The sequence below is a fragment of the Condylura cristata genome, unplaced genomic scaffold, assembly GCF_000260355.1.
Source record: "Condylura cristata isolate star-nosed mole 26May11 unplaced genomic scaffold, ConCri1.0 scaffold00011, whole genome shotgun sequence".
Classification (NCBI taxonomy): domain Eukaryota; kingdom Metazoa; phylum Chordata; class Mammalia; order Eulipotyphla; family Talpidae; genus Condylura; species Condylura cristata.
In genome coordinates, this window is record NW_004567112.1 from 55,079,122 (window position 1) to 55,091,827 (window position 12,706).

The 12,706-nt window shown below is 39.5% G+C and overlaps 1 protein-coding gene across 1 annotated transcript in view; it reads left to right on the plus strand.

Moving 5' to 3' along the window:
* The window catches only part of IFIT5 (interferon-induced protein with tetratricopeptide repeats 5), a 12,886-nt gene extending 5,220 nt beyond the window's left edge, over window positions 1-7,666 (plus strand). The window contains exon 2 of the mRNA XM_012723767.1: window positions 6,056-7,666. Within this exon, the coding sequence (XP_012579221.1) occupies window positions 6,056-7,520 (1,465 nt within the window). The 3' untranslated portion in view covers window positions 7,521-7,666. The remainder of the gene's footprint in view (window positions 1-6,055) is intronic.
* Window positions 7,667-12,706: the final 5,040 nt, after the last annotated feature.

Sequence of the window (12,706 nt, forward strand, 5' to 3'; positions counted from 1 at the left end):
GCTGGAGACAAAGATTTGAGTATTAGCAATGTTGTGCAGCTCCACTTCTGCTTCTTATTGCATATTTCTTTCAGTTAGCCCCTTTCTCCCCCTCAAGCATCATTTTCTCCTTCAAGATGGGGCATAACATTTCTATTATAAATATCCTGATTAAAATATTTTGGACAACCCCGCACCACTCCCCTACACCAGCCTGCCTCCACCGCAGCTTTGTTTCTCTGTAGCTTCATAGTGAAACTTCCTCAAAGACTGACCTGTAGTCCCCCTGGCCACATCTTCACCAGCCACTGTCCCCTCAGTCCACTCCAGTAATGGTTTCATCCCTACCCTTCTAGAAAAACACTTTCCATGTCCCCTTCAACTTTACTCCTGTCAAAGAAGCAATCTTCTCTCTCCAGCAATCTTCTCTCTTCGTTTTACACATTTAGTATTCATTCTTTTGCATTTAGTATTCATTCTTTTGAGACAGATCTTTTCTTCCTTAAGTTTTCGTGACACTGGGTTTCTGGTTTGCCTGCTCCTCACTGATTATTTATCTTGGCCGCCTTTCCTGGTCTTTCTACTCTGCTTGATTGGAATGTCTTGTAGCTTAGTTGTTTTGTTTTTCAGTTATAAACATTTTATTGTTTATTTTAAAAACTTGCCATTAATTTCCACAACCAGATCATTTATGGAGCACAACCTCACATCTCCACATCTGACCACACCTCATTTACCCTCACTAAAGTTCCAGTGACACAAACCTGTCATCTCGCCCCTCTGTATTTTCCTGCCTCCCCCCCCCCCGCCCATTCCCTTTGGCAAAGAAAACAAAACAGTATTTTTTCATAAGGCCTTAGAATTATTCTTGTTGTTTTGCTTGTTTGCTCTTTTTGGTTGTGTATATCCTGCAAATGAGTGAGATCACCCAGTAACTGGCTCATTTTCTGACTTTTTTCCCTTAGCACAGTCACGTCAAGCTCCATCCATTTTGTCCCAAAGGACAGTATTTTTTTAAACAACGGAGTAGTAATCCATTAAGTATATCTTCCCACAAATTATCTGTCCAGTCACGATCAGTGGACATTTAAGTCAATGCCCTGCCTTGGCTATGGTGAATAGTGCTGCTAAAATCTTTTTGTGTTAGTGTAATCATATTCTTTGGGTAAATACCTACCACTGGTGCTACTGGGTCATACGGTATTTCCTTTTTCATTTTTGAGAGATCTCCATATATTTTCCATACAGGTTGCTCTGAATTTCATTCCCTCCAGTACCGGGTGAGTGTTCCTTTTTCTCCACATCCTCACCAGCATTTGTTTTTCTATATAGGCCATTCAGCAGGGTGAGGGGATACCTTATAGTTTTAACTTACATTTCCCTTATAATAAATGTGTTGTTTTGTTTGTTTTTCACGTGCCTGAATGTCTTTGGACAAGTGCCTATTTAAGTCTTGGCCCATTTTTAATTTTTATGTTTTCTTATTTGAAGTACTGTTGTTTAACATCTTTGTTAGTTTTTTTTTAAGAGTTATTTATTTATGCATACCAAAATGGGGTACAGCCAGAGGTGCAGGGGTGGCAAGAGGAGTCACCAGAAACAGAGTGGGGAGTGAAACAGGCAGATCGACAAAGTACACTGCTGAGGGGAGCAGCAAGAGAGATAGGAGAGGTCTGCCATGCCATGTGGGTCACCTCTGGGTCAGGGATCAAACTCACAGAAGTGGCCACAGCTTGGCTTAGGTTCGCAGTGCACCACTCCAACCCACTGGGCCACCAGGGAATGCCCCCTTGTTAGTATTTTAACAGTACAGGATTTACCCCCTCAGGTATAGTAACCAAATCACTGCCACCACCAAAGCACCTATAGATTTCCACCACAGTCCATTTTGCTCTCTGCCTACCTCCCCTTCTCACCCTTCCACCTCTTCCTCTGATGCCTCAGATCTGTGGGCAGCTTTCTACGGTTGGTTTTAATATTTTTCTGACCCTTTGTTTGCTTTCTCTAGAGTCCACAAATAAGTGACACCATCTGGTATTTATCTTTCTCCTTTTAGTTTATTTTGTTTAGCATAATCACTTCCAGCTCCATCCATGTTGCTGCAAATGGCATGTGTTTATCCTTTTTGATTGCTGAGTGGTATTCCCTTGTGTATAACTGTATATCACATCTTCTTGATCCACTCGGGCCATTTTTTGATTGGGTATTTTGTTGTTGTTGAGTTACATGAGTTCTTTACATATGTTTTAAACTAATGCCTATCAGACATGTAATGCGAAAATATCTTCGGCTAGTCTGTAGTCTCTTTTTTGCTTTTGTGGTTACGACTTGGTTTTTGACCTTCTCTGTCTAGGCTCAATCCTTGGTGATTTCATTCTATACCTTGTGGTACCAAAGTTTACCTGCATATTGGTGATTCACAGTTTTATATCATTAGTTATTTCTCTCCTCAGCTCTAGAATTTTCTTCATTAATGTCCAGCTTCATGCTTGCTATCTTCACTCTAATGTCTAATAGACATCTCAGAATTGACATTTCTAAACAGGCTTTTTTATTTATCCACTCAGTTCTTGAAATCAAAAACAAAAACTGCCCTTGATTCTCTTTCCCTTATGGCCCTCCCCACCCCCAGAAACCCATCAGAAAGACCTCTTAGCTCTGCCTCCAATATATAATTATCAAATCCTCACTAACCCTCTACAGCCAACAGGTTTGCCTCATCTCTCCTTAGATTGCGTCAACCTGCCTTTGTCTTTCTCTTATGAAGACTTACTCTGGCCATGCTATTTTAAAAAAAAAAAATCTATAACTTTTTTTACAACATTATTTTACAACATTTGTATAATTTAGGGGACTAGGCTCATACCACTTTAGATGTGTGTCACCACACCACTCGTACCGCCAAACATCCAGAGATCTCCACTACGTCCACTGCATGCTAGTTAGATTTTAACTACCCCTTAGTGGAATGGGATCAGAACTGGAGTGGGAAGAGTGCACGGGGCTCTGGTGATGGCACATGGGTGTAGTGGTGGTGGGAAGTCCACAGGGATTACAACTGAGATGAAAAAAATACACAAACTAAAGAATGATGTGAAAAACTACCCCTTAGGACCTCTGCCAGTCTCCCATTCCCCGTTTCCTGCTTTATTTTTGTCCTTAGCATTTATTTTCATCTCACATACTCTATACTTTATGAAAACACTGTCATTATTTTTGGCCTTTTTATGGCATACCCTGCCCCTTCCTCCTGTTAGAGTGGTCACTACATGAAGACATGAGGACAGGTTGGTTCACTTTGTTCACTGTTGTAACCCTTTTAGTTCGTATCCAGCAGTAGTAGACTCTGAAGAAATAGTTCTTGAATAAGCACCATCCTCACCAGCTTCCTGTCATGACTGCCGGGCATCTGTTCATCACAGAGCAACAAAGGGATATTTTGAAGCCTAAATCAGGCATTATCATTTCTTTATTTAAAATTCCCCCCCTCTAATTGCAGTTATAGTACACTTTCCTCATCATGGCCTAGCAGGCCTGCCTACATCATCTGTCCCTGACTGCTACTACATCTCAGCTCCTGCCACTCTCCTTTCTTTTGACAAGCTTTCAGCCACCTTTATCTTCCTCCTGTCCCCTAAACAGGTGCTCCAGAGACCAGAAACAGAGACTCAAAACCCTCCTTGTTATGTTCACTCTAAGTATATACTGGTGTTGCGTCAGGACCTTTGCACTTACTGATCCCTCCAACAAAACCAGGGCTCCTCAGCCTCACCGTTATTGACATTTTGGCCTAGATAATTCTTTATTGTTGGCCTGTGCTTTGTAGGATATATAGCAATATCCCTGATTTTGACCCAATAAATGCCAGTAGTATCCCATCAGTGGAGACAACCAAAATTGTCTTCAGTCATTACCAGATGTCTGAGGTGGGCTGGCAACTCTGGGTGAGAACCATGCTGTCCTCAGATGTCCTGTGACTGTGTCCCTCTCATTGTTGAGAGCAATCAGTCATCCCTTTCTACCAAAACTACCCCTCAGCAATACACACAAATACCCACACAGAACCACAGAAGCCTATTACTCTGATTAGTTTTTCTTCTCAACACTATTTACTGTCTGGAATTATGTTGTCAATCAATTTGTTTACTGCTTATTTTCTGTCAATTAATTCCTTTTCTTCCCTCCTCCCAGAACTAAGTACCCATTGAAGAAAGGACCTTTTCTGTCTTGTTCTCTACTACTTCCTCTGCAACTAGAATAGTGCCTGATATGTAAGGCATATAAATATTTATTGATATAAGTATACTATAGTACCTGTTTCTCAAACATTTTACCAGTATATATTGAGAGTGAGCATACCAAGGGAAGTTCTGAGTACAGCAGCCAGGAAAAGACATGTGCATGGATTCTCTTCACCTCATCATTAGAGCATTTCCCTCTTTGAGAGAAGCCTTAGGAATTTTCTGTACATTTATTGTAAACCTTAATTATGACCAGTGGCAGGTTTAGTAAGTCTTTCCTGACTGCTCACCACCATCATCAGCAAAACAAACAAATAAATAAAGGTAGGTATATTAAGTAGGACTTTGTCAGTTACAGACAGTGAAGATCCATTTCAAACAGGCTTAAGGTGAGAAAGAAGAAGAGAGAGGGGAAGAGTAGTTGCTTAAAGTCCAGGTATGGTCACAATGAACAAGGCAGGGTGGGGATTAGATCTAAGTATTTAGTCAGCACCATGAGGAAACTGTCTCTCTTGCAGTCTTCCTTCCTATCTCTGCTTCCCTCTCTGTTAGAGTTTTGCTTACGCAGGCTCTCCCCAAGAATCTGGAAAGATGACTATTAGCAACTCCAAGCCTGGACTATGTCTGAAAAAAGTCCATGAGACAGGGAATGACTGGAATATCTTGTTCTTCCCACAGACTAGTGTGAAGAGTGGACAAGCCCATCTCAAATGAGAGGATTTGAGATTACGGGGAGAGCTTGTTCCACAAAGGAAAACTAAGCAGAGGAATCCTGACCAAGTGAAAGCCATAGAAGTCCACAAGCCTGGACTATAGACCCACATGGTCACTTTGGTGAAACTGCATTGAAATTTGACTTGCAATTGGCTGTTTCCTTATAAGCTCCTTATAGGCAAGGCAAGGCAGTATCTTGTTTACAATCCCCAGGGTTTCAGAAGTTCCTGCACATGAAAGGCTCTCAGGAAAATTAAGTATTTCCTGCCCCCCTTGCCCCCTTCATCTTGCTAGCTCAAAGACAGTGTTTCCAGTGGCCCCTCAGAGATTATACTATGCCTCACACAAGGGGAACTCAATAAATACTTCTTGAAATGCAGTGAAAATTAAGGGCGACGATAAGTTAATTACAGGTGTCCACCTTTATTGTGGCTCAGAGCCCCGGGGTCAGGATGGGCAGTCAAAAAGCCCAGTAAGCGTCCTTTTGCCTGTTCCCCATCTTTCTCTCAATCTCAATTTAAGCTTCTCCCCATCTCTTGGCATACCGGTTCCTGTCTGTTTCTGTGCTTTTTTCCAAATGGGTTTTCTGCTTTCCTCCCTTTCTCTTTCTCTCTCCTTTCCTGCCTTCTCTCTTCCCTTCCTTTCTCTGTGCCAGTGATAAATTCCTGTGGTTTCTCTGTCTCCTTCATGTGCTTCTTTTTCTTGTTTCTCACCTTCTCTCTACTACTACTCATACCTCGGAAGTGGTGTTTTGCATTAATTATTGACTTGTATGTATTTATTATCCTTAATTGTCAATGTTGCTTAATAAGACCTTTATAAGTCCCCTCTCTAAAAATAGGTGGTTCCATGGCTTAGCAACTGCCAAAAGGAAATGGATACTATGTAACTTTGACAACCCTGTCATCTCTCCAGAACTGGTTTTTTAGTAAGTAGTAAGAATTTAATGACTGTTTCTAGATTATGGAGGAAACTGGTAGAAAGTTATGGGAGCCTTGTGCTTTAATTGTAATAAATAAAAGATAAAATTGGTTGTTACTCAAAGAACAATATTTAAGGTTTAAAACTTAAGTTACCTCCTATCTTTCTTCAAAATTTAAAATAAAATTTATCTTTGACAGTGACATTCCTCAGGATTCCTTGAAGACCATTCTGTTGGAATTAGAATGTCACTTTACATGGAATTTACTTAAGGAAGACATTGATCTGTTTGATGTAGAAGATACAATTAGGCAACAACTTGAGTTTCTTACCACAAAATCCAGACTCACTCTTTATAACCTACTGGCATATGTGAAACATCTAAAAGGCCAAAATAAAGATGCTCTAGGATGCTTAGAACAAGCAGAAGAAATAATCCAGCGAGAACACTCAGACAAAGAAGAAGTACAAAGTTTGGTCACTTGGGGAAACTATGCATGGGTATATTTCCACATGGGCCTGCTTGAAGAAGCTCGGAAGTATGTAGACATGGTCGGGAACGTCTGCGAGAAATTGTCCAGTCCTTCTAACTACAAGTTGGAGCGTCCTGAGATTGACTGTGAGAAAGGTTGGGCACTCTTGAAATTTGGAGGGAAGTATTACCAAAAGGCAAAAGGGGCTTTTGAGAAGGCTCTAGAAGTGGAACCTGACAATCCTGAATTTAACATTGGCTATGCCATCACGGTGTATCGGCTAGATGATTCTGACAGAGAAGGGTCTATAAAGAGCTTTTCCCTAGGTCCTCTGAGGAAAGCTGTTACCCTGAATCCAGATAACACCTACATTAAAGTTTTTCTGGCACTGAAGCTTCAAGATGTACATGCAGAAGCTGAAGGGGAAAAGTATATTGAAGAAGTCCTGGACCAAATATCATCCCAACCTTACGTCCTTCGTTATGCAGCCAAATTCTACAGGAGAAAAAATTCCTGGGACAAAGCTCTTGAACTTTTGAAAAAGGCCTTGGAAGTAACACCAACCTCTTCTTTCCTGCATCACCAGATGGGACTTTGCTATAGGGCACAAATGATCCAAATCAAGAAGGCCACTCGCAACAAACCTAAAGGAAAGGACAAGCTAAAGGTAGATGAGTTGATTGCGTCGGCTATATTTCATTTTAAAGCAGCTGTGGAGCAAGACTCTATGTTTGCATTTGCCTATACGGACCTGGCCAACATGTATGCTGAAGGTGGGCAGTACAGGAACGCTGAAGACATTTTCCAGAAAGCCCTTCGTCTAGAGAACATCACTGACGATCACAAACATCAGATCCACTACCACTATGGCCGCTTTCAGGAATTTCACCGTAAATCAGAAAATACTGCCATCCACCATTATTTAGAAGCTCTGAAGGTCAAAGACAGGTCTTCCCTGCGCACCAAACTCACAAGTTCACTGAAGAAGTTGGCTTCCAAGAGACTTAGTCACAGTGGCTCAGATAGGCAGAGTTTAATTGCCCTTGGGTTTGTTTATAAACTGGAGGGAGAGAAGAGGCAAGCTGCTGAGTATTATCAGAGGGCTCAAAAGATAGATCCAGAAAGTGCAGAAATTCATACTGCTCTCCATGAGCTTCGAATTTCTACTGAAACACACACTCTAGGAAATTAGTTCTAAGCTTTTTTTCTTACTCATCCATGGTGGGTTCCTATGTTTGTTTATTGTTTTAATCCATTTTCATTATAGAATCAACTTTTACTGAATTGTTATTGTACACCAGGCATCATGCTAAATACTTTATATACAATTATGATGAATCTTTTGATATTTTCCCTTTTTTCAATTAAAATACTATAATTCATTGAGTAACAGGAACATTTCAGCTGTTGCAACTTTAAAAATGACATGGACATTATGACTTTGTTTCCTCTAACTCTGCTGTTTATAATTTTCTGGTTAAATTTTGTCAAACTTCCCATACTAGTCATTTATGAAATGAACATAATCCTACATAAGCCTATGACATCCGAAGTCAGGAGCACTAAGAAGTACAAAATTCTGTTAATTAAATTTTTTACTGTGTAGCCTGAAAAAGGTGAAAATTTCTCATTAAAGTAGTTTTGATGACTTTGATGATGACCTTTAACCACCAGTCTGATAGTGACTTAAAGATTCTTTATTGTTAGAAGGGAAAAGTCCATTATAGTTAAATATTTGTCATCTATGATGATTTCAATCAAAGGAGAACACGAGGGGGGAAAATGTCTTCAAATATAGAACTTTAGGGACCCATGAAAAATTACCTCCCAAGATATTCATTCAGTAGCTAGAAATAGTCATGAAGTTAGGGGGAAAAAATGACTTATGGGAGGTCATTAGTCTTAAGTTTCCATGGTTCTTTTAACTAGAAGAATAAATCTAAAGTGAATCTAGATGGAATTATTTTTATTTCTTCCAATTAGAACTAAAACATTTTTAATGTAGAAAGCAGACCCACTGAGGAATTGGGAGAAACAATAAACAAATGAGTAAGGTAGATGTCCCTAACCTACATCCCTAGATTACCGAGATTCAATAGCTGAGTTTTGGAATCTGGACTGGGTAAAGTTCTCATACTTCCTAGTTTCTATAACTTGTAATTGTTTTAGAATCACAAGTCACTTCAATGAAGAATTTTCTTTAGTCTGAAGTTTTCGGAGTGATGTTTTTCCAGTAGGTCCTCAAAGAAGATTTAAGTCTGCTTTCTCTTTTAAATTTAATGTCCACCTTGAATAAATTAGGGTATTGCTAAAATGGTTTCTCTAGTGTTTCACTGATTATGGGTTACACAATTATGTTTACCACCACGTTATTAGTGGAAAAGTGTACTGTGTGATTTAATTCTCCATGCCTCCATGGTAGCTTTTAAAATTAGGGTATGATTTTTACTCTTTGTTACTATTTTTTATTGTAAATTTCTACGACAGTTTTGATAAAAGTAACAAATATTCATTGCAAGATTCCAAACAATACAGAAGTGTATGAATTTAAAACTAAGAGTAGAGTTCTCACTCTGCCAATTAACAATTCATTGTGTTGCCTGCCAGCTGTTTTTTCTATGTATATTCAAACATCATGTGTACAACAATGTAGCTCGTGAATTAAAGTTTTTTAAATGTTTGTTTTATGTAAACTGCTGTTTTGCATATTTTGATTATTTTTTATTCAACAAGGAAGAAAATGATCTGTACTTAAATATTTATTTGAGTGGATTCAAGACTGAGGTATTGAAACACTTTTCTATCTGGAGCAAATGTTTTACTTTGCAACAAGCCATTTGCTCACATTGAGAATAATAATGTAATGAAAGTTCTATTCTCAAGTACTGACTTAACATGAAATAAAATACAGTTACAATATCAAAATTAAGGTACTACTGAAAACCTTGTATTTAAGTATTAGAGCTTATGGTCCATTAGTGACTTTAAAATTCATTGTATGTTTAAAATATTGAAATGTATAGGAAGATATAACAAACTAAGAAATTATAAAATCAATATACGAAAAATGCAACTCTATTAAATAGTTAACTGAAATGAATACACTTATAATAACCTTGATTTTGTTAACAACTGTACTTGCCTTCCTAAAATATATAACTAGAGGTAATCATAGATTCAGGTTTAAAAAAACATACTTCACCATTATCAGTCATCAAAACTTAAAATTTGAATGATTTTCTTAAATGATAATTTCATCTTCATAAAGTTATTTATTTATCAAAATTGGTTCCTTCTATTAAACTGACCTGGCCTATTGTGTTGGGCTGCCTCTCAGAACTTTAAAGATCTAGTAACCCTTTATGTACCAGTTGACTCCTGATTGCAAAAAAACAACAACAACAAATTATATACACACACACATATATGTGAATTTAAGGGGACTTCATATAACTGATGAAGTAGAATTTGAGGAAGGGAATCGTGGTAGTCCTGGGTTATCCCACACAGTTAGTTAATGAGGACCCGCAGCTGTGAGTCAGCCTGACATTCTGAGGTAAGCGTCCCCCACACCTCTGATTCTCCATTATTCTTGTTTTTTTTTCTTTATTTCACTTTAACTTTTTATTCAGGGAGCTTCCATGGAACAGGTGACTTTGTGTCAAAATTTGGACTGTATACACACACACACATACATACATATGTATATATATATGTATGCATATATATATACATATGTATTGTGACTGACCAAAGCAAAAATAAGAATAGTTGGCGTAGCTTAGTACCTCAGGGCAGCACTAATTTCAGGCAAACCTGAAGGCATCAGTCACTGAATGCATACTAGTGGCTTTTATGCTGCTGAATAGCTAAAAACCAAGTGTCTTAAAGTACTGTTATGTCTCAAAGTGTTTAAGGACAATTGCCCTATATCTGTCCCCTGAAATTGCTTTAAGTAAAAGCCCACTCCACTCTACAAGACATGTTGAAGCCCTCTCCCCAACATGGACAAATTGAATTCTCTTTAAATTGTCTTAAGTCTTTGCTAATGGTTTGTGCTGAGTTTATCTTCATACCCAAAGTGAGGTTTTCAAGACTATGACAAAAAGGCCCCTTCTTTTTTCTAAGAACTATACTTCTGTTAATCTAGCCAAAATCAAAAGATTCATCTGGTATATATTCATGTGTTTTGCTACACATGCTGACTTAAGACATGCTTCTCACATACCTGCACATTTGGCTTTTGAAAGTGTTTTATGTCACCTAGTGGCATATAGCACCTAATCCTGACAAACCATACCTCCTGAAGAAATTGTTTAGGAAGAGTTTATATTATGAGATGCTATTTCCTGAAAATAACAGGATAATAGAAAACCCAAGTTAAAGTGTCTTTAAAATAAGTCTTATTTTGAAGCAACAGTTAATCTTATTTAAGGAGAGAGACCAAGACACAATTTCTCTCTCTGCATGCTAGCTCACACTTTTCAAATTTGGCTCCATTCTGATAAAGCTCTGCCTTTGTCATCCTCAGATGGTTGTTCATGCCCTTATCCCTCTGTAGTCAAAAAGAAGACATCCCCAGGCCCTCCCTGGTGGTGCAGTGGTTTAAAGCACAGCACTGAGAAGCTAAAGCCACTTCAGCATGAGCTCCATCCCTGCCCTGGAGGTGACCTACATGGCGCGGCAGATCTCTCCTGACTCGCCTGCTGCTCCCCTCAGCACTGTACTTAGTCAATCGACCTGTCGTGCTCCCTCTCTATCTCTGGTAAAGCCTCTCAGCACCCCTGAACCTCTGGCCTGTACTCCAGCTCTGTATGCATAAATAAATAAATCTTTAAAAAAAAAAAAAGAAGATATGCCCTCTAACCGTCTAAGAAGAGAAGTTCAGGTTGGCAGTCTGATAGGACCATCTTAGATTACAAGGCTGATCTCAAATCAGTCATGCTCAGGGAGGAAGGTATCATGTTCATTATCTAGGAATGAGCCACACAGTTGGCTTTGAAAGCCAGGAATGAGGAGAAAATTGACTCACCTGGAAGTATGTGGACTGCAAGGTGCACAGGTGGAATTATCAAGAAAATTGGTACTAGATACTGACATCCCCAAACACCAAGGGTATGTAGACTCAAATCAGTGCTTTCTTCATCCACTCCATATATTTCTTTGTAGTGTGGAGGAATGTGAAGGCCGGAAGGCCAGTAAAACTTTTGCTAAAAGATAAGCAATGCGAAGGTCAGAAGACCAGTAAAACTGTTGCTAAAACTATTGCTCAAAGATAAGTTTTGATCCCTCCTGGAGAAAATGTTCCAGAAACTAACTGTTATCTGCACCAGGCATTCAGCAAGCAGGGACTTGTGACAGCCCAGGACCTCCCACTATGCTTTTATAAACCCATGACTTTAAGAAGCCAGGGTCCTTCCCTCTCAAGGAGTGTCCACTGTGTCAGATCACTCTTGGTTGGACACTAGCTCCAGCTAGCTAATAAAGGTTCACTTTGCTTTTACATCAGACTTGGGTCTCGGTTGTTACTGGACTTGGCACTTCCATACTTTATAACCGTAGCAAGTGAAAGGAGCTTGAGTCGTTCTTAACACTGAAACCTGAGTAAACCTACTCTGTTGTTCTATGTCTCCTCAGTTTGGTTCTCTTACTCCTTTGTGCCTTCAGATTGTTCTCCGCCTCTTGATCATGGATAGAGGACAGCCTACTGGAAAGTGTGTGTGATGGGGGGAGGGGGGTGAGGGAGCACTAGGGAGGAGGAAGCTAGAAGGGAAAAGTTACACACACATTGTAGCAAATGCTACCAGCTAAAATTTAGACAATTTCAGAAAATAGAACAATCAGAGGCATTGTGGCCTGCAAATGTGAATCTGAAGTACCAGAAATGGCTGTTGACTAAAATAATGGCATGTATCCAGTAAAGCCAAGCAGCAGACCCTGCAGAACCCACCACTGTCTTAGCCACCAGCTGCTGTGAGCTCTGTTGGCCTTGAACAGGACTAGTCCAAATTCCAAGGTGGATAACACTGGCCATGGGATGACCTGGAAATCAGCAACCAAACCAGACTACCCATGTGGTTAGCTTGCATATATAATCATGTTTGGGGGGCTGGCAAAGGCCCACATAAAAATAAAATACTGCCTTGCATTCACGATATTAGGCACTTAAGTGTGTTAGTTATTTAACTAGTTCAACAGTGGGGACGATAGAGCAAGACTCAGAGAAGTTCACTGACATTCTCATAATCACAAAGCTACTAAGTCGTGTTACAGGGCACCCCAGTGTGAACTGGGCCTCCTGAGGGTGAGGTCTCACTGGCGTGCTTAAAATTCAGCTGTACTGCAGACACACAGAAAAGGGTCAAAATGGGTTTATTT